This window comes from Phalacrocorax aristotelis, chromosome 16, assembly GCF_949628215.1.
Source record: "Phalacrocorax aristotelis chromosome 16, bGulAri2.1, whole genome shotgun sequence".
NCBI classification, from domain to species: domain Eukaryota; kingdom Metazoa; phylum Chordata; class Aves; order Suliformes; family Phalacrocoracidae; genus Phalacrocorax; species Phalacrocorax aristotelis.
In genome coordinates, this window is record NC_134291.1 from 6473579 (window position 1) to 6499872 (window position 26294).

General features: G+C 52.6%; 1 protein-coding gene across 1 annotated transcript in view; it reads right to left on the minus strand.

Moving 5' to 3' along the window:
• Nucleotides 1-21513, minus strand: part of SLC38A10 (solute carrier family 38 member 10) — a 38608-nt gene extending 17095 nt beyond the window's left edge. Inside the window, 11 exon segments of the mRNA XM_075111535.1 lie at nt 4291-4397; nt 4593-4704; nt 6674-6856; nt 7674-7776; nt 11099-11223; nt 12941-13084; nt 14307-14400; nt 16315-16360; nt 19853-19970; nt 21305-21388; nt 21391-21513. Of these exon segments, the coding sequence (XP_074967636.1) occupies nt 4291-4397; nt 4593-4704; nt 6674-6856; nt 7674-7776; nt 11099-11223; nt 12941-13084; nt 14307-14400; nt 16315-16360; nt 19853-19970; nt 21305-21388; nt 21391-21420 (1146 nt within the window). The 5' untranslated portion in view covers nt 21421-21513.
• Between the last annotated feature and the right edge of the window lie 4781 nt (nt 21514-26294).

The following is a 26294-nucleotide window of genomic DNA, read 5'->3' on the forward strand; positions in this document are numbered from 1 at the left end:
GCTACAACTGGGAGCTGCCGGGGGGAGAAAACTGAAAATAAAGGGGAGAAGTGAAATTGAAAGGAGAATTTAAAACATTGGCATTCCTGGGGGAGGGAGGAAAGGCTAATGTTTTCCTCTCCTTCCTCATGCTGAGGGAGATTGCCCCGAAACACGGTCCAGGGCAGTCAGAACCTCAGGCCCAGGAGACCCCATTCTCAGCACACCCCGACAGACAGACGCCTTCAGAAGGAAAAGGTTGGCGGGACGTGAAGCAGCTCTGGACAAGGGACGAGCAGCATGGCCAGGGAGCAGAGGCCAGACCTTAGAGACGTTGCAAAGGAAACAGAAGTAAAATCTGCTCCCTGCCTTGCTGTGTGGGTGCACAAAGAGCAGATATCCTGCCATCCCGCTTGGGCCAAAAGCGGAGTCAGCAGGTCCCTGCCACTGCTGCCCTCAGCTTGGAGCTCGTCCACTTCCTCCCCTCGCACAATCTACAGCCCCGGCAGAAATGCACTTTGCGACTGGAAGGCTGTTCTGGCGTCTTCCAGAAACAACAGCGGAGAGGAAGAGCATTTCCACAAAGAGGATCTATTCTGGTGCCACAGGAACTAGGAGCAACGTGGGAGAGAAGGGAACTGTAGGAAACGGCTGAAAACATTAAATGTTTTAAAAGGATTTTTGTTGTTTCTTATCTTAGTGGGGAACCACGGGCGTGAATGCCTTAGATCCAAACCCCTTTGATTGTTTAACATTTGGAGTTCATCTGTGAGCTTCCCAGAGAAGCGGGTACGGACGCACATGGCAGTCAAAGACAGGCTCAGCTGTCCATGAACCAGCAGCCATCCCTCACCTTCAGCTCCCCTCTGTCAGCACACCTCCTCCTCACCTACCCCGTCCCTCAGCCACCAAAGACCAGAATAAAGAGGTCCACAATTTGGCTTAATTCCACAGAGATACTTATGACATGGAAAACCAGGCAGTTTGTACTCAAGGGACCACCAAGACTAATCTGGCAATCAAAGGATGAGGAACATAGGGTGCAAGGACACGGTGGCTCGGGGAACCAAACGCAGGCAGAGAAGCCACCTACCCCCAAAGCGTTCAGCTGAAGAACTGAGAACCCAGAGGAAGGAGAGGGCTACACTGCAGAGCCCCAGTGTCTGGTCCCACAGGAAGGATCTCCCTGCCTCTGAAAAGTGAACCCTCTGAGAGCAGAGACCCTTCCCCAGAAGCACGCCTCAACATGGACGTGGCAAGAGGACTGCAAACCCCTCTGGCTGCAGCCTCCTGCAACAGGCAGGTCAGCAAGGCAAGGGCCTGTCTCCCAAGAGGAGCGCTCTGAGCACAGACGGGAATTCAGGAGAGGAAGTTTACGTGGCCATTTCCTTGGCTGGTCGCTTTCCCTCGGCCGTCCTTCCTCCCAGAAGATAACTCGAACTTTGTACAGAAGTGTCATTAGCTCAGACCATCTCCACTAACCACGCCTGAACCATCAGCGGGAAGCAAAAAAAACTGCATTTGTGTGGAGTGACGACATCCTCCAAACTGTGCTGTTTTGGACACGGAGCATTTGGAGGGACAGAGTCACAGCGAAGGAATGCAGAGCCCCGGTCACTGCCGGGTTCCTCTGCTGCACTACGACAGAGATGCTGTGTTTGAAAGGCTGTACCGACCAAAAACGCCTGTGGTGAAGGTGTGCTGGCCCCTGTGCTACCAGGGGAGGGCAGAGGGGAATCTCTTTTCCATCCACACAGGAGCGAGACCCAGGGGTTATTTCCTGACCTCGAGCAGCCTCTCCGCAACTCCTCTTCCCCAACTGGGACAACAGCAACTCCGGCCTCCCTAGGAGGGGCCTCTCGGACAGGCTTGTGTCAACACTGGGAAGCCAACACCTTCCTGTTAGAAGTTAAACACTCTGTTTACAGACCTTAACGCGACCTTCAGCAGCACTCTGCCAAACCTCACTCTGTCCTCCCACACAAGGCTCCCAGAGGGCAGCAGGACACGGACCTGCACCTTTACCGGAACACGCTTGATGCTTAACCACAAGAAAAGGAACGCTCTCCCCAGTTCATTCACAGCTCTGCACACCCGACTTCAAGCTTTTTAACTGCTCTGTTACCCAATCGTCCTTCCAACACAGCAAGCCTTTCAACCCAGTCACCCCCCAGCCTAGACCAAGCTGCCGTCCCCAGCCCCAGCCCGCTGGCCAGCAGCTGCGATAATTAACAACTCGCTGGCAGAAACTGCCTGTGCTTTTTGCTGGCCAGCAAACACCTGGGACTGCCCATATTCCTCCCCCTGGAGCCCTCTTCACCATTTTTAATGTAACTCCCCTGTTTCACAGCCTCAGCCTGCGCCATCTTTTCCCAGCTTGGTAAATCTAAGCTTCCCACCTCACCAGCCCCATAAGCTGCCCAACATGGGACTTCGCTGGATGCCAGAGGTGGCCCAGTAAAAGCATCCAGTTCTCAGCAGCAGGAGCACAAGAGTCAAGATAATTCAGGCAAGCGTAAGAGCCAGCATTGAAAAGGTCTGCTGTTTTGGAAGAAAGCTAAGGATGACGGAGGGAGGGAGGGAGAACATACACGTACATTGTTTAGACAGGGAAAAGCGGGGAGGGACAGCTACGCCCAGGGCTGGCTCCTTCTCCCCCCTTGACTGCCACTTTTCACAGGAGCATATTTTGATGGAGTGAAGCGCCTGATCAAAGAAAGCAGGAATGAAGGAGGAGACCAAAGACAGAGCTTCAGGGAAAGAATAAATGAGTCTTTGCAGAAGACCTGGAGGAACGAAGAGAGGGTGGGCCCAGAATTTGGCTCCAGAGTGGAGGCGGGGAGGTGCTCCGCAGCCTAGCGTGTTTCTGAAGGCAGGTGTGCCCTTGCTGCCGTACTTCAGAGCATCGGTCAAAGCAAGTATGCAAACTTGACAGGCGATGGATCATTCAAGAGAAAGCTGGACAGCTTGCTACCAGCCCCTTGAAATGCCAGGGTAACCTGAGGGCTGATGCTTTAGATAAGCCCTTATTGCTTTGTGAGGATTTCTGCAGGACAAACATCTTCACCAGCCTTGTGACCAGCGTTTCAGGTCAAGCATTGTGAGGGCCCCAGTATTCAACCCCAGGCAGCTGACAGTCGCCTCTGGGCAGCCAGTCTTAGAGCTCAGCACATCCTAAGTGCAGTTTCAAGGCACTGCAGAGAAACGTTCTGGCTCAGCCGGAATAGAAAGCAGTTCGTGAAAGTGCTCTTTGTTTCCCTGAAAAATCCAGGCTGGCATTCAGACTCCTGCTTGGGGCTTCAGTCAAAGAAGTTAGCACCAAAGTGTCAGAATTCAGAGTGAAAGCTGGAAAGTTGGACTATTTCCTTGTGTCAGAGAAAGCATGGGGAAAGAAAAAAATACACCCTGCTTAAAAACTTCATGTACGTTTGCAAACCCGCAAGTCATTAAACACGGGGAAAGCCATTAGTTCTGTAGGACCCACAAAAATGTCGTGCTCTCCCCCTGCTGACTCTGCAGTTTGCTGAAAACCTTATTCCCAGCCCAGCACTGTCGTGACTGGTAAGGCTGGGGCAGAGGCCTGCTAAAAAGGCAGTGGATTAAGTTATTGTTAGGAAAAAACCAAAACATGTTCATTTCAGCCCCACAAAAGTACAGTATTTGCAGAATCAGAGAGATCAAGCCCAGCAAAGAGCCACTTTGTTTCAGTCCCCAAGGAGGCCAATTCAAACTAGAGCAAAAGGAAAAGCTAAACTTCTAACAGCCTCCAAACGACCCCAATTTTTTAAAAATCAATTCCTGAAGCAACACCTCTATGTGTGTGTTCTCTTTTATTATTATTTTGGTTGAAACCAGAAAGCTGAGGGTCAGCAGCAAGAACCGCATCGCTGAGAAACAGTGTTTATTTTACCCAGCCCAGGCAGGTTGGGATGTAAGGACTGTTAAGGTTTTATAGGCTGCCTGGATTTCCCATTCTGTGGATACAGAACCTGAAGCCCACCAGAAGGCAGACTGGAAGCAGCATTTTATGCACCAATTAAAAGCTTCACTTGCTGCTGGAGGGACAAAAAGAGCCGGTGTTCCAGCATGGGGCAGGCCATGCGCTGGGCCAGCACCTCCTGCGCTGCTGTCTGCATGCCTATAAGCAATGCTGCTCAGAGCAGCCGACCAGAACAGCTCCCGCCTGTACTGGGCAGACTGGAGGGGGAGGCTGGAGGAGGTGCCCAGCAGTTTCTCTGCTGCAGCCAAATTAACTACATTCCCAGGCTCTGCAGAGGACTTAGGGAGATGTCAAGCAGCATCAGCACTGACCTGTGAACAAAGTGCATTCTTGTGGATCTTCTTGTAAATAAGAGCTGGGCAGATAAAACAAATGAGGCTTCCCATCGTAGCACCTGTCAGGCCCAGGACTGTTTCCACTGGCAAAGAAGAAGAAAAGTCATCAAAGTCCCCTTCCAGGACAGCCAGAGCAGCAGCGCGTGGCAGCTGTCTGAACCCCCAGGCAGGCTGCGGTGCAAGCCCAATGGGCCTGGCCATCCCACCCAGAAAAGCAAATAAAAGAGACCAGAGAAAATAGGACAGCAACCAGCCCTCGCCCCCAACTCCTCGCTCACCGTTTGGGATCATGATGCCTCCTATCATGGTGCCAAACACAACAGCCAGCGTCAGGGCTTTGAACCGAAGCGGGGGCATATAACCCCCAGCAGCAAAGGTGCCATCTTTTTGCTGGAAGAAAAAGGGTGGGAGGGGGAGAATGAGTTTAGCTCCCACATCACACCCACACAGTTCCTAAGCAATTACCCCAGCAGGCTACAGAAGCTTCGTCACCTCCGTGCTACGGTCTCCATGGAGGTGAATGCTGGGGGGGAGGGCGGGGGCAGTTAGCCACGGTTGAGCAGTTTTAATATGCAACTGCATTTGAACCTTCAAAACAAGAACGACCAGGGGGCACAGAGCCAAAGCTGCTGTTTCCATCCTGCCCCAAATGTGAACCGTACAGCTGTATCCCAGTCCCTGTGCCAGTGCTGCAGCCGCTCAGCCTCAGCGAGCGGCCCCAAGGCCAAGGGCATGAGAAAGAGGCACAACTGAGAAGGCAGGAGGGAGAATGGTCACAGAAGGAAGAGCTCTGGTTTTGCTACAGCAAGGGTTGCTACTCCCCTAACGCCTCTGGGAGCAGGGCTATTCCCACTGCATTACAACACGTGTCACAGCTCCTCCGACTTGACAGAAGACACCCTGGCTGGACGGGAGAGAGGATGATCAGTACTGCTGGGGAGCTGCTGATACTGGAGGGTTTTCAGATGCCCTCTGTTTCCCATCCTATCCTCACCCAAGCAGGAGGTGCAGAAAGCAGAGGACCCGGCAAACCCACATGCCCTGGAGGACCAGTGGGACCCCACTCTCCTGGACACACAGATGGGAGAGGAAAGTGAAAGTGCCCCAAGAGCCCCAAGAGCCACGAGCAGAGCCCAGGCGAGAACAGAGTCCTTCCCAAACGTTTCCAGCATTTACTCCTCTGCACCCACTGGCTTTCACTGACCATCTTCCCCCATCCTCAGGCCCTCCCGATGTGAGAAAAGAGCCAGGGGCTTCTCACAGGCAGAAGTGGCAGGATTTAGAGCTATAAATTGCTCAAGTTTTATTTCCTGCCCTAAGAGGTTTCTATTTATGCAGATACACAAAGGCCTCAGAACATTCCCACAATCTCTTACTGTTATTTACTGAATACCATCGGCATGCTTAGTGCCGTACAATACACAGAGGAGAACACGCTACTGCCACAAGGGACTTACAGTCTAAATCAGACAGACCAACTATAGTCACAAAGGCTGTCTGAAGAGCTGACCCTGGGAAAGGTGAACGTGTGGGAGAGGGCTGTACTCCACCGCATGCTTCTGCACCAGACCGGCACCAAATAGCCAGGGGAGGCACTGGAGGAAGGGGACATCTGAACCCGGAGGGGAGAAGGCTGCTCAGGGCTATTGACTAAGGTGCAAGCACAAGAATAATAATAAAATAGCAGAAATGAGCAGGCACACACAGAAGCAAGAAGAAATGAGGCTGGACTGGCCTCTGAGGCCGGGAACAGAAGCTTAAGCTAAATGCAAAGCAAGACTGAGTTGGCCAGCAAAAGGATGCCAGCTGGAGCAGCAGGAAATAAGGAGGCTCCTGTTTCCAAAAGCAGATTTCTCCCTCTTTCCAAGGGGGAGAACCACCTCAGCTCTGAACTATGTAACACTTCTGTGCAAGAGCTGAAATCCCCAGCAGAGCAGGGAAGCAGCAGCCACGGGACTCAGGGCACAGCAGAGCAATAGCAGGCTTCAGACTCACAACTCCAGCACTTCTGCCCACTAAATTCCTCTGCAGAGAGGATAAGAACCTCAAAGTACCAGAGATTGGCCATTCTTCAGGGCAGGATTTAGACTGCCATGGGCCTCCTGCTGCACCGTTACCACACACCAGGCACTTACGATTTCACTGTCAGTTGAGGGTTTGTCCCTCTGGACAGCGAGTACCTACCACAAGTCAGAAACATGCAGTTGTCAGTGGAGTCTCACAGAACGAAGGCACATTTGTAGCCCAGGTTGGCAGCCAGCAGCAGAAGCCAAAGAGTCACAGTAGCCCTTCAAAAAGCAAGTTTCAAAGGTGCACACCAAGGCAGCCAGCTGCTCCTGGCCACACAAGAGGATCTTACCTGCTGCTCAAAGAGAAGGGTGTTCAGCGCCTGCCTGCACGGGAGAATCATCATCGGAAACCCCACAGCTACAGACATCATGAATCCCACTCGAATCATCTCCGTCACGAGGTTGGAAGGGAAGTTCATTAGGACATTCCCAGCAATGGCATCAGTGTAACTCACGTAGCCAAAGAAGCCCACCTGTCCAGCAGGAGGGGAGGTGAGTGGATGGGGTTTGACTCCAAATCAACGTCCATACCTGCTCTTTACAAAAGGGTCAGCGACCTCCCATGAGCCAGGACCAGCCAGCCAAGGAGGGAGCGTGGGGCCACCTCCACGGGCAACCTGCCAGCAGCCCCAGCTGCAGCACCCCCAAAATTTAAGACAGGCAGTTAACAAATAATGGGACCTTCCTAAAAGCAGCGGCTAGTTTCTCACTAAATACAGGGGTCTTTCATGGAGGATGTTGCAGCGAGGGAACACTGCCACTGCCTGCGACACAGAGCAGTGAATCCCTGTTTGCTGCCAGGCCCACGGACCGGCCCCCTCCGACAAAGGAGGGGCTGTAACAATCCCTGCAGCAGCCCAGCTCACAGGGGCAGGCTTTTCTCAGGAATTATTAACTCTGTTTTATTAACTGGTGCTTTATGAGGCATAACTTCCTTCACATCTTTCCAACTGCAACAGGCTGAAAGAACCTCTCCTAAGCTCTGGGGGGCACCTCCAGCTCTAGGCTGGGCCCTGGAAGGCAGACATCAGGCTGATGCATGTGGAAGAGCTGGGTCTCCACTCCGCCTCTGCCCAAGGAAATGTGCCACTCAAAATCTGGACTCTCCAAATACCTCCTGCACTGTTTGGTTCATCATCTCCCATCTAATTTTGCTTTCAGAAAGATGACTTATCTTTCAGAATAAATACAGATAAGCAGAAACCAGCCCCAGCTGAAAATAAATCATCATCCCTGTTGCCCCTCCAGAGCCTGACTTCTGGCAAGGAAAGAGAAGGGGAAGTTTCTTACCGTAATGTAAAAGGTGGTGACCACGTTTAGTGAAGAAGCAAATATGGAGCTCATGATTTTAACAGACGGCTCATCCAAGCTATCATAGGTAGGCAAGACCTGGCTGTAGAGAAGGGAAAATTATTTAAGGAAACCTTCTGCAGTGAGAGAAAAGAACCCAAGTCCAGCACGTTCCCTGCCTCAGCCCAGCAGCAAAGAATCCCTGACACCTTCCCCCTATGGAGCATAAACACTCGCTGCTATTCCAGAATTTATATTGCTAATGCCAAGAGATTTCAGAACACTCATAACTTTAAGTGTTGCAAAAAATATTCCTGCTCTCCCCACCCCACCACGTGGAGCTAAACGTGTGATGTAAACATTTTGGTTCAAAAGTGTTGCAAAATGAATGACCGTTTGTTCCAGTGAAAACACCAGTGGCACCAGGCCAGGCAGCGCCTTGGAGATTATTGTTCTTGGAGCTCTCTATGCTGATAATTAAAGCAACGCAGTGTTTACAGAGTAAAAGCAGGAAGAAGGTTAGAGCATCGCACTGTCTAAAAGAAAAGTTAAACAAACAAAACTAAATGCAGCGCCTGTCATATTTCAGCACCGCTGCTAGAGCTCAGTTCATAGAAAGCTGGGAGCACCAGTTACGCGGTATTTGGGGTATTTACAGACCTGGAAAGCATGTGGAATGTACTTTCTGACATCAGGTGTATATTTTAGCAACTCATTAACCTCTTGTTACTTTAAATCAAGTGGCTACATCCTGGCTTCATGTTACTGAAGTAACTCTCACGAGAAGGGGGGGAGCATCCAGTTAGGTGAGAAGGGGGTATCCCCAGCTCCAGTGGGCACGAAGCCATTAACAGAAAGTGTGTCAAGCTGAGGCCAAGCAGAAAAATCCTTAACCCTTAATCCCTTAACTCAAAGGGTTCCGCACAAAGGAAGCCGAGCACTTCGGCTCGCAGAAACCTGCAAGACGCACGGGGTCTGTGAACGCAGCACTGTGGCTGCCATTTACCTGCAGGGAGTGTGGAGACCAGCTTCCCCAGGAGTCTCTCCATTTCAGATTCCTCCCTGCCCTCAACACAGCAACCTCTCCTAGATTAACTTACTGTGTCCCAGGGGGCTTCAGCCGCATGAGGGGAAAGGGGCCAAACACCCAGGCCCAAGAATTGGAAGAAAGGGGGGGAGCAGCGAGGCTCTGCAGTGTGTGGGATGGCACAGCCGGCCCAGGTTTGTGTTAGTGCAGGAGCAACAGCAGTGACACGGGGAAAAGCACCCTGCAAAGTCCAGCTGCATCCAGCCTTCCTGTGATCACCTAACAGTACTCCTTCAGGCCAGCTTAGGTGTGGAGGATAAGCAGAGCGTCCCTCAAGCCCACACGAGATGTTGCCGAGCCCTCCTGACCATCACCACCTCCCAGGGCAGAGCAAGAGGACAAGAAGCATGCAACAGGCAGCACGCCCTGGCAAGCCCAGGGTTTATTTTTAAGCAAAATGACTGCACTGAAGGCCAGCAAAGGATCAGGGATCCTTCCCCATGTTATCTGTTACGCTGCACCTCAATGAGGGCACAAGTAGATGGTTCCTCCCGAGCAGAGAGCAGGCAAGTCAGCACAAGCATTAAGAGCAGCCTCAGAGAAAGCAGCCTTGCTTCAGGGATGGCCAGAGCTACCTCAGAGTATCTGTTCTTTGCCTTCACTGTAGGGACCACCTTGTACAGGCTCTCTGAGCACAGTACTAACTCAGCCTGCAGGGAACTGATGCTCACAGAGGCAAGGAACAACATCCTGACTTTTATTACCCCTGTGCATTCAGCATTTTTGCATCCATCTGCACCAGAATAGACATCTCCAGAAATTAGAAGTTTTCTCCTGGAAAGCTGTACTGACTCCTCTTTAATTAGAGGGTTCAGTGACTTGACCAAGGTCACGCAAGGAGGCTGCAGCAGAGGTAAAGCTGGAGCCCTCGCACTCAGCTCCACAGCAGATTTCCACGCTACATAACTGTAGAGGAGTGACCTACTTTGCAACTTCAGCAACAACAGGATAGCTTTTAAAGAGTGAAGGGTATTGAACTCAAAAGTAAAGCAGGGTCAAGTTTTTTCAAGCTAGAATAATAGTGCATTTATTTGTCCTTACTGTATGCTGCATTTACGTGCTGAAGGAAAAGGATTTCTGCTTTATGTTAGAATTATTTATTTTTTAAAAAGGTGATTTAGAGGTTAGCAAAATTAAACCTACCTAGCTGAGAATAACATGCTTATAAAGATTGCCTGGGCTGGGGACAGCACATTGCCCTGATGCTTGGAAAAAACACATAGCTTTAGGTTTGGTTTGCCACGTAAGTGCTGTAGTGGAGCCTATATTTAGGTACGTGCACACTGGTCCAGACCAAACGATTTCCCTGCACTTCCAACTCCCAGAAAAACTGTGCTGGGTACTGTGTGGCTACCATAAGAAAAAAAAATTTGGACCTCAGAAATGTTTTAGAGTTAACAAGGTAAAGCTGTAAAAGACTACAACCCCCTTCACCAGTTGTAATGGAGACATTAAACAGCAAGACTTGAGCGTGTTCGGGTAGGAACCGAGCTGCCAAGAGAGCCGATAAGTGGAAAATGATGATTTGGATCTTGCGTGTGGGTGTAAACACAGCAGTCTGAACAAATTTTATCTGTCACATTCATTTACTGTTGGCATGCTACCCATTTACTAGAACTACAGGGGGGGAAGCCCGACTCTGCCAGCCTTCCAAATGAGGATGGTCTTTTCCGTGTCCACATTTGGATTTACACTTCTATTTAAAGTCTGTTACTATTCTGGCCAGGCACGTATTGCTCACTTGCCATTTTGGTGCAGAAGGTAATGCTGCTAGAAATGTGAAAATAGCCTGGTCTGCCATCACGTCCTTCCATGCGCCAACGGAAACCCTCATTAAAAGCAGGTAACTGGAAACATACAAACAACTCTCCAAAGTCAACTACTGTGTGATCTTCTGAGTATTCTCAAAGAAATTCAGGGAAGCAGAGAGCAGCCACCGAGTGTACGCTACCCTGCAGGGGGCCCTGTGGCCATTAGGAGACACAGCCCCGCTGCCTTTCCTGGTACTAAATCATTCCCTTCAAGAAACGGGGGAAATTCATCACTTTTGCAGCTGTACCAGAAGGAACATGCACTACACTGAGGATCTGTTTGGCCCAAATGATGTTGTGTTGCTCAAGTACAATAACTCCCAAGTGAAATATAACTCCCTCCCCCATCTAGGTAACAAAAGGGTCACAACTGAAAGAGATGCTGTACTTCGGGGCTGTAAAATATTTTTATTAAAATAAAATAGGAAACCAGATGGTATCTATCCCTTGCAGATCCTCATGACCCTCTGCCCTCACAAACTCACTGTGCACCACAACTGCTAGAAGTGGGAATGGCAGGTACTTACGACTGACAGGCAAAAGACATGCCAAAGATGGGGATGCAGCGAAAAATGCCCTCCCAACGAGTGTAACTAACTCGCTGCAGCCACTGCCCGCTGAAGAGGCCGTGCTTGAAGGACGACAGCACAATCTGTAGCCGAGAAAAAGAAAAGGGGTTAAGATCCAACCCAAAACAACCTCACGGCAGCAGTAACACCGGTGCTGGGATAAAAGGCAATGTGTGGCAGCTCTGCAAGGAACAGCTTACACTGCCTACCACAGCCCGATCTCTATTAGTCAAATTCCCCAGCTCCCCACCCCACCTACACAGGCCCCTTGCCACCAAGGATCCTGGGGTGTATTTTAAAAGATCTATGACATTCCCCCCTTGTTTGATGCCATCAGACACCATAGCATTCACCAGGGTGGAACAATTTCCACTGAAACATTTAACTGGGAGAATTATTGTTCCCAGAATTTTTTTTTTTTTTGCACGTTTTAAAAGATGTTTTTAAATCCAAACGGGAAGCGACATTTGCCTTGGAGAATCCTGTTCAATGGAGAGAGACAAAGGTTCCTAAAACAGGACCCCACCTGCACACTGCTACTCCAGGACCATTTAACAACACCAGTTCACCAAAGACAAGGATAAACTTCATGAAAACAGGGGGAGCGAGGCACCCACACGAGGCCAGGGGAGCTCTTTTGCCATTGACAGGGAAACTGGCAGGCATTGGGTTGCACAGGAAACAGAAGGTAAATATGTCTGAATGCCTGTTTATAATATCGCCTGAATGGGGGTTTTCTAATCCCCAGAGATTATGTTTTAGTGCAGCCAACTCTCATGAAATGTTGTGGTTTTCTTAAAGGCGCAGCTCCTGGAACACGGCAGCTTTGTAAAACACTCATTTACAGTTTCCAGTCTCCTTACAGAGGGAAGCTCAGAAGCGTGACCCAGCACAACCTACTAAAAGAAGTTAAGTGGAAAGAATTTCCACACCTCCCTCTTCTTCATTTTGTTTCAGCTCTCCCAGTCCTGAAATCTGGGAGGCAAGGCTGGGACTCCAAGAGCAAACCATACAAGTATCCCTGAGGTAAAATTTAAGTCATTAAAAAGCAAGTGAAAGTCTCCACCTCTCAGTAAACGGTGCTACACAATGGGGCTTGGCCGAGCCAAACTGGGCCAGCTTTAGGTAACTTTCAGCTTACCCTACTTAATCTAAATGGTCAAGAATCCACTCACCTCAGTAAAGAAAACCTTTTCTAGATATATCTAAGGACAAGCATATGCCATGTACCAGACTTAAGACTTTATGAAGCCTTCCATGCTCAAAAATAGAAGTGCTGGTGTCTAACAAATAAAACTACTTGCAGCCTGAAAGACATTAACCATCAACTGCAAAAAAACAAGCAAAACACATGTTTGAGTTTTTAACAAGGACTGCCTTCCCCCTACAGATCAGAAGCATTGGGGTTTTCAAGGCAAAACACTAACACACAATGAAAGTCCTTCTGCTTCCAGGCACTCTTCCCCACATCTTCCATCCTTTGTTTTAAAGTTCAGAGCCCTAAATTATAAGACACCAACAAGCAGAATAAACCATAACTCGATTTGTGGTTTATTATTATTTGTGCCATCACAGTCCCTAACATTTGTAATCGCTTATAGACCCAGCAGCCAGTCTCTACAGCCTGTACCTCCCCACCTCCACCAGCGCAGGCACGTGGATCTCTCATTGTGACTGGCACTAGCCGCGCTAATTATCAGGAAGGACATTTTAAACTTGAGGCCTGCACCTGCAGGCCGTCCCAGCGGGAACATCTGTGTTAAAACAATAGGAAAGCCGCATTCCCACGTCAATACTCACCACGAACATGAACACTGTGTAAAAGATCAGAGCCATGGCACTGAATGACTGTATGGAGGCCATCATGTTCCTCTGGAGGCTCAGTGGAAGTACAATGCACAGGGAGACAGCAAAGAGCAGGACTATCCGGAAACTGCCCGACACCTGGAATAGGGACCTGCATAAAGAACTGGAGCACGGTGGGTACCCAAAACACCCCACCAAATTAGCAAACCACAACATGGTTCAGTTTTCCAGAGCGAGAGACAATGCAATGCCAGAATCTATTTCAAATATGAAATTCTGCTTCTGTACGTATTTAAAGATTTGATGCTGAAAGATTGCCATTTCTTTGGCTAGGTCTGTGATTAGCTGATACAGTCACTGGGTGCCACTGTTGCTCTACACAGTGTGTGACAGGTCCATCCTGAAATGGAAGAATTTGGGCTGGGGGGTGGGTGTTTAAATGCTATTCCAGCACAAGCTTTTCAAGTATTTTCATGCAATTAAATAAAAACTAAACTTACTTGGGGAATAAGAGATTGAAGCCTCAAAAATTCTGATCCAAAAAATTAATCAAAACCTCCCATTGGTATTTATTATAGCAGAACACTCTGAAATGCTTGGAAATATTTAATACCTAATTTGGCGGCAGCCACAACACATCTTTCTAACTTCACAGTGCCTTAATCAGAGCTTAGCAGCATCAGGTGGAGCAGATAACAGCCCCGCCAAAAATCCTTCCACGCGTCCATTTCGCTTCCTCGCACAGCTCTCGTGCTGGCTCCGAGCGCTGCTGTTCACAGCTCTCCTGGAAGAGCAGCAAGAGCCTCCTGCCCATGAGGAGCACCCCTTGCCACCATGCATCTTGAGCCAGCACCAGGCTCATCTTACAGCTTATTTTATCTTAAAGAGGAGGCAGGTGCACAGTAACTTTGGCCACCAAAACAGCAAGGGACAGGACCCAAATCCCTCTTCAACCAGAGGGCTCCAAGGCGGTGAGAGCTCAGACAGAGGAACTGTCTGTCACTACCCATTAGGGGCAGAAATTAACACAGAAAGCATCATCTCCTCCAGGAATCTGCTCCAAAATTAATAGAGACCAAGTTAAAAAGAATTCCTTTGTTGGAAGTGCCTTATTGGAGGTTTTACACATCTGATTGTTCACCATATGTCTGGGCATCCATGGCTTCACAGAGCTGAACACTCTGTGCACAAGGCATGCCATTAAAGCTCTCCACGAGATGACCCCACAACACCTCGTGGGCTGCTGAGCACACTACTAAGGCAGGATGCTCTTTGCTGTTATCTAAAGCGCACACAGCTCGATGCAAGAATTGGGATCACTGTCTGCGTTGTGGATGTGATGCAGCGAGGATTTATTTACCTGAAATCCAAGCAGCCGGGCAAAGAAATTGGACCCCAAATCACCAATGACAACATAGAAAGCAATGCAAGTTCCCAGCATCAGCCCAATCATGCTGCAAAAAACAACAAAATACACACAGGTTAGGAGGCTAAAGCCGGAGCCCTGGAACGCAGCCCCCACTCCAGGGCAGGTGTGTGTCAGCAGCCGCATTCCCAGCGGATTTGAATTCTGCACAGCCCTCGTGAGAGGACAAGGCTTTGTTAATGCTAAAGCTACCTTAGAAACACCTGGAGACACCGCCTGGGACTGCTGTAACTGAGCCCGCGGCGATGGGGCCCCCACCGACGATGCGTGAGCGAGAACGCTGCTACCTGCCCTGCGTGGAGCAGCGCTACAGTTCATACTCTGGGAGCAAGAGACATCCTGCAAACCCTGTAGCTGCTGGTGGAGGATTAAGACAAAGGTTTACCACCAACAAGGTGTCAAGGGCTACACCCTGAACACAACCACAACAGCTGAAGATTGCTTAGGATTCCACTGCACTCGCCGTTGACCAAGGAACATCCAGAAGAGTTAAACAGCTAAAAGGGTACATTTAAAGTGACTTAAAATCTTGTGCAGCCACTTGCTTGTGTTCAGAGGTAGAGCAGCCTCAGCATGCCTTGCTTCAGTGTTCATCTACCCCCTAACACAGCTTTCTGGCCTTCCATGCTAGAGACAAGCCCCAGATTTTGTTGAACCCACACTGAAAAACATGTTTGGCCACCAGTAATAAAGTAGGTTTTCTGTCTATAGGGATACAGCAGGCTGCGAACTCACTCTCACAGCCATATGAGCAGGCTGTGCATCGCTACTGGTGCTAGAGGGGAGGACCACGCTTTTATCCTCAGGCTTGTGAAGGGCAGGCGACCAGTTCTGCATTCAGCCCTAGTAAAATAAAAACCAGAGAACCCATGCATGGGTTGAACTGCTGTTTGGAGCCACAGGAAAATCAGGCCTTGGAGACGGCAAGAACTCCTTTTTTTCCTCAGAAAAATGTTTAAAAGAATCAGCAAGAGGTTCTCTCAGCCCCACGCCCCGCAGCAGGGGCCTACCATGAAAGTCTCGATACCAAATCAGCTCCCAAACTCCTTTCCACAAAATGGACCACACTTTAATGAAAAGATTGTCTTATGAACTGCTTCTCCTCCCATTCATGATTGCATGGACCACTTTCCCTCCCAGTTCCAATTATATAACATCCCTGTGGCAATTACAGCAATTGCTTGCACAGACAAGTAACATCTGAGAAATATTCTGTGTATTTTTGGTGTTCTGCAGCAGTTTGCAGCTGGGAAGAGGGAAGGAGCCAGCACCACCGACTGGCCTGGGCTCAAGACGCCTCCACCAAAGAATATCTGCTGGAAAAAGCAGTGCTGTAATGATGTCCCATCGCCCATCACAACCGCTGAACGAGACCTGCGGGGGAGCTTCTCCTTGGATCGGAGTAATCAGAGGAACCACAGTTTGTCCCAAAATGGAGACAGGATTTCCCCCCCAAGGCATCTCCTGATGCCTGGCGTCTCACAGAGGAAAGTGGCACCCGCTGTGAGGAGCAGGCAGGACCAGAGCAGCTAAAGGGTGGATCTGAGGTACTGAATGCTCTCCCTCCCACTAACTCACGGCAGTCTTGGCAGGGATTTCACCCCTGGAAAACATCCACAAGTGACATGCCCATGATTTCATCGCACACGCAGCAGAGCGGGAGATGAGTTCATTCCCCAGCTTCTGTGCTCCCACTATCTGGAAAGCGCTCCTGTCCCCACTCAGGAATGGGTGGGACATGCTGAAGGCAACACCTGCGAGCTGTGCTTAGAGGATCTCACTTCTGCTCTTGTTCAAATCCTAGGTGGCAAGGAAGACTTCTGGGACCAGAGGAGGCAGGAGATAAGAAACGAGAGCGCAGCAAGTCCACAAGAGGCTACAGAGCAGTATGTTTCATTAAAGAAAACCAAACCAGTCAAGCTTTAAATAAGTAGCAGATTACCTTGTTTCCACCAACATTTTTCCTGCTTTTCCATAGGCATGAAATGCTGGCATAAGAGGGGAAAAAAAAAGTTACAGTTAGTCAAAGAAAGGTGCATAACGTGGCACACACGAGTTTGGCATTAAACAACAGTGACAGAGGGCAGTGCGGCAGCAACCCACCGGTGTTGCAATTTGGGGCTGCTTCCCTTGCCCGCCTGCCCACTTTCTTTTCAGACATGCCCTCCACAAACTGAAAACCACATAAGACAGAAACAAAGATGAGGAAGAGATAGAAAGCAGGTTCCTTTTCTTTTTCCTATTTAAAAAAAAAAGTGGTGTGAAGTAGCAATCACACATGGCAACCATTAAAAGAAAGTCAGTGCGGAAGAGAAAATATGCATGTATAAGATGCTGTGTGGCAAAAAGTTACTGCAGTGCAAAATTTCAATCAAACTCTCATTTTTATTTTTATCTTCCCACTCTAACTGAACCGCCTGACGTTGCTGGATGGGAGATCTGAGATGGTGCCCAGAACGTTCAATCCCATACCCAGAATACCCAGTACTCACAACCCACACCAAAGGGCTGCTGCCAAGAGACTTTTTTTTTTCCCCTCCCATACTTGGGTTGTAGCTTGTAACAGAAAATGATCAGTAGTCTTTAAATCATTGTGTTTTTTCTTAAAAAAAGAATGCCAAGAAAACTCCGCTTGTATTTTTAGATCTTACTGGGTAGAATGGGAATTGAGACCTCCAGTTCCAAGCACAGACCACGTTGCCCAATTCTGTCAGTCTTTAAATGCAGAGGTCCAACATGAAAACCACCACCCTGGACTCCCCTTTGGCTTCTCTCAAGGTACAGCACACATTCCTGGAGGCCACCAGAAAACAAACTTTATCCACTTCTGGAAGCATCTTCTGCTATTCTAAATATTAACTTACAAACTCTGATTTCTTTGGACTCTGCTTGAGCTAAAAAATTAAGGAAACAAGATGTTCTCCCACAGAAGGAGAATAAAAAAGTATGGCAGCAGACCCACAGCAGAAAAAAACGGAGCTGCTATGTGGGGTAGCGCTGAAAATAGCCGACGGCTCGGTGACCGACCGGGTGGAACAGCCGCCACGAGGTGTGCTGCCTGAGTGCGAAGCGTGGCCACACCACTTTGGCCTCCAGCTCTCACCTCCTCTGGGAACTCCTGATGATAAGAGGAAAAGGCAAAGCCCTTGGGGTGTTCAGTCACACAGCCAAAGGGCCAGGGATGAGAGAGAGTGGAACCAGCAAGAGCAAAACATCCCTCCTGGAGACTGGAGGTTATTAACAAGCCATGCTCCAGAAGGGCTGCTGCACTGCTCCTGCAAGCTGCTTTTTTACATCTCTCAGAAAGGCGGGTGCCTCCAGATAATAGCTCAAGCTACCGGCAAGAGCCCAGGCCAGAGATGCTGAGAAACAACCAGTCTCTTTGGCTGTTCTGAAGTGATGTTCTAATGAGAACCAGCCTTCAAACGTTATGCCAGATGTCCCCATCTGGGGACACTGGACAAATTCGATCCTTTATCTTCTCATGGAGGAAGGAGATGACGACTGTAAAATAAATTGTACAGTCAAGCATCTTTGGAATGGGATTTTTAGAGGCCTAACAAGCTGGGCAGAGTTCAGTCTGCTCAGTAATTACAGAAGCCCTTTTAATCCAAGTGTGGTTACTAGAACAGGCGACCTGCGTTTCAGCGCTTTTCTCTGCGGGGAGCGGAGCCGAGCTCCCTCCCAGAGGTGCAGTGCGCTGCTGACAGGGTCAGTACCCAGTACAGGTAGTCTGCAAAGACCCAGGCTGCTTTCAGCAGCTGTAACGGGAGGCATTCACTCATCTCCTGGCTAAAGGCTGTCTAGGAACTGCATCCTGCTTCCCTTCTTGTCCACACATCTGCCTAAGGCCCTTCCCTTCCACGCAGTGCAGGAGAACAGCAGTGAAGGGCAAAGTATTTTTAATACCCAACCCCTTCCGGCACAGAGCGCTGCCGAGTGAAGACGTCTGGGCTCGATATCAGCCTGTTACAACCCTGGCTTTTTTTGTAGCTGTAACGCTCGCTCTCAATGCTCCTCCGGAAGGGACTGGCTGACTGAAGTTAATTTGCAAAACTTTCTTACATCTTTCAGCACTGCCAAAGCCTCCCACAGAATCAGCCGCAGGAGCTGCCAGGATCTCTCGCAGATGTACCAGGGCACAAGCCCACGGTGACAAAGGCTGTCTGTGTGGAGCTGCTCAACCTTGATGCATTAGGAGGCATTATAGGAGCACTGCCTTTCCTCTCAGGGCTGTCCCTCCCGGTGGCACCTCTCCCAGGGCAGACGCATTTCTTTCAGCAAAAGCGTTTGCATGCCAGGAAGTTTAGAAGCATTACTGGCCCTCTGTGTATTCGAGCCCCTTGGCTTCAGAAAGTGCAGAGGATCCCTTCTTCCCGGGAGACGCTCCAAGGTGGAGGGGACACTCTGTACTTTGGGGAAGTGGCACACAAAGACGTGTTGTAAGGGGATGGGGAGAGGCAACCCAAGCAGCTGGGCTGCAAGTGGCAGGGCCAAGTCGGATGCTACCTGGGGGTTCCCCCTTCCCTCCAGCATCCCAGGCACAACCTCCGAGACCACAGACCTTCTTATCTTTGCCACTTCTAGTGGATATAACTTGGCAGAAGCCAAGACGTGCAGCCTGGCGGCAACATCTTGGGCACTCTGAGGATGGAAGAAACCTCTCTGTCAACAACAGGGTCAGTGAGCGAGCCACGCTTTTCATTAGCTCTTTTACCAACTGCAATACCAGCCAACTCTCTCCTCTCTGACAGAAATAAGGGAAATGGAATAAAAGACGACTTTTCCTCTCATTTCACATGCCAACGGAGAGGACTGGAATGCGACCACCTCCTCCTGCCCCCCAAGTCGGTCAGAATCAGAAGAGAGGTCACAAGCAGGGGCCAACCCTGGCGCCAGCGCAGAGGCGACGAGCTCCGAGGAAGAGGGCTGGCAGGCTCTGCCAAAAACCCACACATGAATCTTGCAGATGTTTTTATTTTCTTGGCCGCTTGGAACCTTGCGCGCTGTTTCCTCTCCACTCTGCCATAAACGCGCACACAGCTCGGATCCAGGCAGCCTAAACTCCATGCCAGGCTCTCCGCTGGCAGAACCCGATGTCCTCGGCAGCACACTGGGTGGGGAAGCTCGCGGCTTTTGTGCCGAGACCAATAATTTACACCAGACACCCACTTCGCCAGCTCCTGAAAACTTGGGTTTTGATCAGTCAGTGCTGCATCTCCTCCCCTGCCCTGCAGAGTCAAAACAATTCTGCGCCTATTAACTTCACTGTCAAGAGCAGAATTAAACCCTCGCGCTCCCCCAGGGACATGGGGCAGGAGGGAGAGACTGACAGAGGAAAACAACACAAATTGAAAACTACATCAAGAAACCATTTGCTATTCCAACAATATCAGTATGAAAGTTGTAAATTAAGAGGTCAAAGTAAAACCACAGTTAAAAAAAAAAAAACAACAAGCCCTAGAGCTAAAAATTCTCACCGAGGCCAGGGTAGGTCCTGCGCTTGCTGAGATTGGCTGATTTCACCAAGAACATGCAGGATTGATGAGTCATCCAAGAACAGAAAATCAGCAGCAGAGCTCCCAGGACAATGCCGCACTGAAATGGGAGAAGAGGGGGGAAGAGACAAGCACAAGACGGAAAGGCAGTCGTTCCGCACAGCCTTATTGCTGTCCCTTATCACCTTTAGGCTCCCTCGCATATTTCCAGCCACACTTTTGCCTGTTAAGGGAGTTCCCTCGACTTCAGAGCAGCCAGGAAAAACATGACGTACGAGCTCAGTTTTAGTCTCTCCGCAGCCCAAGGACAACACGGAGCAGCCACCTGTTTCCCACAGCTTCCAGCTGCACCAATTTAAGTACCGAAACTGGGAGCCATTTGTGGAGCAGAACTTCCACAGCTCCCCTTGTTCATCCCCCAGCACTCAGCAGGGTCACACAGAGCAAAGACAGCCCACTCCTAACCCCAAGGGACAAATGCTGCTGTAAACTTATTTAAAAATAACTATTTGATGGTGCAAACTAATTCCCAAGTTCACTACCCATGCTGTCCTGCCTTGCTGGTTCACACATTTGCGATGTTAGTCGCTGGACACCTTTTAGGCAGGTGACTTTAAACAGGCACAGGTGATGCCAGATCTCGATCAGAGCTGCCCTTTTTTCTGCTGTATTTAGATCCGGTGCGGCCACAGGGGCAGTGGTAGCTCTTGGAGAGGGGACACAGCTCAGCATAAGGGCTCAACAGCTGGTTTGCAAATGCCTCAGAGCTGACCCCTGTTTACCATATGAATAAATTATTCAAATTTTACCCCCCCTTTGACTCACAAGAAAGGCAGAAATGATTACTTGAAGACCTCATGACAAAGAAAATCAGGTAGTTTGGTATAAGAGATATCTGATCTCCATCTCTAGCACTTTCTTCACTAAACGTCCTCTACCAACTGCCACTGAACCACCCTCTGAATTATGACTGAGGGCAAAGGTGCAGGTGTTGCCTTCTCTGCACCCCTTGCCTGAAGCCCAGCACCCAAAGCCCCCCGCCCAAAGCCCGGCACCCAAAGCCCAGCACTAGATCTTTGGGCAGATGGCACACCACTTAGCCTGCCGAGACTTCAAGCTGGTGAGAGCACAGGCGGAGACACCGGGCTCCCAGCCCTACCCCCGCACGGGGCTCCCTCCCTTTGCGGGGGGAAACACTGACGGGCCCCCACATCTTCCCCGACCCTCCCAGTGCCTCTCACCGGTTCGAGGGCGACGGGGACACCAGCAGGACCCCCCCGTACCCGCCCATTCGGCTCGGTGAGACCCGCGGGTACCCGCTCCCGCCAGCCTCCGCCGGGCACGGCGCCGAAGGGCCAAGCGGCCGGCCCCGCCGCCCCTGGGGATGCGCCCCCAGCACCGGGAGGGCGGCCCGGGGGCCGGCGGAGCGCTCACCTGCCGGAAGCAGAAGGGCACGGTGAGGACGCTCACCCCCACGATGCTGTTCACCACGTTCATGATCAGGCCCCAGTTGGAGCCGCCGCCGCCGCCGCCGCCGCCGCCGCCGCCATGGCCCACGTCGGGGCGTCCCCGCTGAGGGGGGCTCGGCTCACCGCCGCCCCCCGAGCCCCCAGTTGCCTCCTCAGACCCCAAGCCCCCCCAGCTGAGACTCCTCAGCCGCCCCTGCCCGCCATGGCGGGACCGGTCCCGCCCCGACCCGCCCCCGCCGCCGGCCCCGGCACCGGCCACAGCGGCACTTCCGGGTTCCGCTGCTCCGCTGGCGCTTCCGGGAAGTCGAAGGGCCGAGCAGCGAGATGCGTGGGACAGAGCGGCGGCCGAAGGTGTTACTCCTGCCGCCTTGGCGGACCCTGCCCGCTACTCCTGGGAGAGCTCGGGCGCGGGTGAAAGCGGGGTGTCCCCCGCGGCTGGGGTCACCCCCCGGGGAGCCGAGCACACACACAGGCAGGCGTGCACACGCGTGCACACACGCACACACATGCGCACATGCTCCATGCAGGTGCGTGTAGATGCGCGTATGCAAAGGTGTGCACATGCATGCACACACATGGACGCACATACACGGGTGCACACGCGTGCGCACGTGCACATACATGCACATGTATGCAAATGAATACACATGCACGCGCGCACACGTGTACACAGATGTATGCCCATGAGTGCATGCACACACTCATGTGCATGCATGCGCATACACACACACACAACCCCCACAGGATCAGCAGCTTCACAGCAGTGGGTTGTTCAAAGCCCCAGGGTCCCAGGCTCTGCAGAGAGCCGAGGCCCCTTGCCCACACTATGCTCTGCACCGGTGTTTGCCTGCCCGAACCCCCACCGGCGCCCACCAAACCCTTCTGGGCTGTCGTGCCACATGAGCCACGCTGTAAACACGTGCAGCCCTTGCAGCAGCAGGGGCACCCAGGCGGGGGCACCCTGGGCGATGGGCAGGAGGCATTCGGCCCCCTGCCCATCGCCCAGGGTGCCCCCGCCTGGGTGCACAGAGGCCTGGGTGCACATCTGGGCATGCATCCAGCTGTGTACATGCAACGCACACAACAGGTCTGGTCCCCATCCTGACCAGATCGATCCCTGACTCCAGTGTGGTCATGGGTCTGCCTGTCCACAGTGCGTTCCCCCAGTAGCCTGCTCTCGGGGGGCCCAAGCACCCCAAAATTCCTCTCCCCAGTGGCCTCGGGGTGGCCGGATAACCAGCTGTGGGTGCTGCACCCTGAGCCCCGTACCGTGGCCGCACACCACAGGTGCCAACCTCCATCAGGCACACCCACATCCACAGCAGCCTCTCACCCAGCGTCCAGGGTCTCCCTGCCCACCACAGCCATCTCCCCCGGCCCTGCCCACCTGCCTGCTTGCTCTCCATCCCCTGAGCAGAAAAAAAGAAATAAAATAAAAGGCAGGACGCAGGGGGCTCTGGACAGCTCCCCAGGGCCACGCACTGTGACAGGTCAGAACAGCGCACACCAACTGCACGCTGCCGTTGGAATGAAACACAGGGCGCTTGTATAATTTGCAGCAATTGCAATGGGTAACCACAGGAATTTGCTCTACAAAAGGTTTTCAGGGAGGTGAACACGCCTGCCTAATTCCCTCCAGGTGCCATGCGGGCTCCAGGGCCAGCAGCAGCAGCACCGGCTGCATTTCTCTGCCTCCTGTGCTGGGGCCATACCCACGTCCCTGCATGTCCCTGGGGTGGGATGAGGGGTCCCCTTGGGGCTGTTGCTGCCCCGGTCTGGGGGAGTCCCAGTCATGGCCTGCAGCACCCAGGCGTGGGATGTGGTACCCCGAGGTGGGATGCAGCACCCAGGCGCAGGACAGGGGGCTACAGGGGAGGGGAACCCCCATGTGCGGTGGGGATTCCCATGTGCCCCCAGGAACACACAGCGAGGTCCACATGTCCCCCCCAAAAGCTGCCACAGCCACAGCCCCCAGCACAGGGCCATGCAAAGGGGGCCAGTGCACAGTGAGGTGCAAGCACACGCTCACCTGCACACGTGTGCAAATGCACATGCACAGTTGAACATCTGTGCCAACACCTGCACGCCTGTGTGTGCAGGCACCCCCATACACATGTGCAAACCCACGGACATGTATGCACACACACACATGGCCATACATCCCTGCATGTGTGTGCATGCTATGGGGCCAGGAGCACCCCAGAGTCCTGGGGGTGCCAGTGTAGGGCTGGGGCTGGGCATCTCCCACCCATGGGTGCCCAGGCACCCCTGAGAAGAGCAGAGACAATGCCGGGTGCCCACAGCAGCCGCCAGCCAGGCCAGGAAGCGCAGGGAGAGCACCTTGCTCCCGCACAGAGGAGACATCTGCAGTGAGTTAGAGGGGAAATCATGTTGATCCAATTAGTGTTACACGGCCCCTAACTCAGCACTGGCAGAAAAAAGGGCTCAGGTGCCTTCTCTGCGTGCCGAGTGGCCACCAGCAGCCAGGAGCCCTGGCAAGTGCCGCAAGCTGGCGCTGAGCCCCTGCACTGTGGCATGGGGATGCCAGGGGAGCCGCCCCCACTCTGCTACCCCCGGGGACTCTGACCTTGTCACCAGCATGGGTGATTGAGTGCTGGCACAAGGGGACGGTGCAGCGGGGGGCACGGTGGCCTCAGTTCTTCTGCCCCAGCACTCTCCAGCACAGCAGGCACCGACATGGGGTCACCAGTGCAAGTGGAGCCACTGGTGTGGGTCACTGGGACAGGCTGGGGACAGCTCAGGCACTGCCCGGCTCCCCGCACGGTGCTGGCCGGTGCTGCCGGGACAATGTGTTTCCAATCGCCGTGTCCCCAGCCTCGCTGCAATCCAAACCACCTGCGGCAGCTCGCCTGCAACCCATCAGCTCCCAGCTGCCAAATAAATGGATCGCATGCGGCCCCACACCATGGGCTGGCCGCCGCTTGCCACAGCACTGCAGGCAGGGACAGGCAGCTGCCCCTTCCCAGGGCAAACCCAGGGCTGGTGCTACCTACAGCGCCCTAGGGCAGCCTGTGCTGGGTGGTCTCCATCCCACCCCCAGGAACACCATTGGCACGTTCATCCCCTCCAAAAACAGCCCATTCCTCTGGTGGGCCCAAGGCCCGTTCCTGGCCACCAGAGTCCCCTCGCAGCGCCGTGGGGTAGGGGTGCTCTCCAGACCCTGAGGGGACACGGTGCCATCTGCACAGTGCAGAGCGTTAGGGGGACACAACTGGGATGCTCAGGCTGGCACCGGGGCAGCACCCCAAGTTGGTCCCAGGATCAATCCCAGGGCCCTGGGGAGCCCCAATCCTCCCCGTGGTGCCAGGCTCAGCCAGGGTGAGCCCCCATCGCTCCCCTCCACCAGCAATACTGTGCACCTTGTTGGGGGGAGGACGAGGGCCCCTGACCTGGCCAACCCACCTCCATCCCCCCAAACCCACAGGGGCTCAACGTGCCACTGCTCAGTGAACGGGAAAGGGGTACGGCTGTGAAAGGGATTAAATAATTAGACAACTAAGGACTAAAATGAAGGAAAGCAGAGCTGGCTATGGCATCAGCGGTGGGGCACCCTGCAGCCACCCACAGGAGCCGCTGTGACCGGCAATTACTGCCAGCCCAAAGGGCTCCCCATGAGCCAGCAAATATATTTATTGCTCACAATAACGACCCAATATTGCAGTAGCTGCCACGTGCTTGCTGCTGCCTCCTCCTCAGGTTATTTTATTTATCTCTTTCCCGCAGCAGCTCCCCCCCAGCACCATCCCCGCCTCCTGCTCCTGGGGCTTGTCCATGCCTGTCCTGAGGGACCATGGTTCTCTCCAGTTCCTCAGGTGCCTTCAGCTGCTCAGCCATTAATAACAGCCCAAGGCCAAATCCTGCCTCCAGTGTGAGCCAGGGTCTCTGTCCATCCATCTGTCGGGGTCCCAGCCACAGCCAGACCCTCCTGAGCAGCACCAGGGCCATTACCCCACCACAGACCTGCCAAAAGCAAGTGCAAAATTCCCCAGAAAGCACCAAAGCCCCCTCGTACCCCCAGGAGCGCAGCCAGCCACTGGTGCAAGCAGTGGGAGGGGGTGCCACTGGGATGGGGACAGGGACAACAGGGACCGCCAGCCCCGTTCAGCCAGCACAGCGCGGGGCACTGCAGCTCCAGCTGGCTCCTGGGAGCCGGTAAAGGGCAAAGCAAGGCCCCATTTGTTTTGTTAGCATGAGAGAGGAGTGAAGCTGGCGGCACCATCTCTGCCGCGGGAGCTGCTGGGAAGCCCCACTGGCTCAAGAGCCCTTCCTAGTCCTGCCCAATGGCCCAGATTCCTCCTGCCCGCATTTGGAGCCACGGAGGATGAACAGCCCCTGAGGGCTGCCAGAGCCACAATTACTGTAATTAGAAAAGGTGGCTTATGGCTGGCTGGGGATCCCGTGCTGTTTTTTGAAAATGCAAGCCCCCGTCCGGAGGTCCAGCAGCAGTGGGGGCTGTGCAGGGGCTGCTGCTTTGTCTGATGCTGCTCTGCAGGGGTGCACGTATCTCCATGCACATTCACACATGCGCTCGTATGTGCACATGGTTGCTCACACACATGCACCTACTTGAGCAGAGGCATGCAGAAGCAGATTTGCAATTCTCACGGGAGATGCTGTCCCAGGAAAAGAGCCGGATTCGTCTCTGCAGGGTGGGATGTAGGGGTGGGAGCTCCCACCCACATTCCCCCATCCCACTGTCCCTTCCACGCTCACAGCTGGTATTTCTCTGCAAGGCTTCATTTCAGTGGCGGCTCCAGGTCAGGGGGCTTTGTGTCACAGCATGCCATGGGGCTTGTATGAACCACTCCACCCCTGGTCATCCCTGTCCTCCCAGGCAGCTGCCCTGGGGCAAGGGGGGCACAGCGAGGGGACAGCAGGGTGGGGGGGCCCCAGCACAGGCTCCTGGAGGCTGGAGGAATGGGAACCCCCTTCCC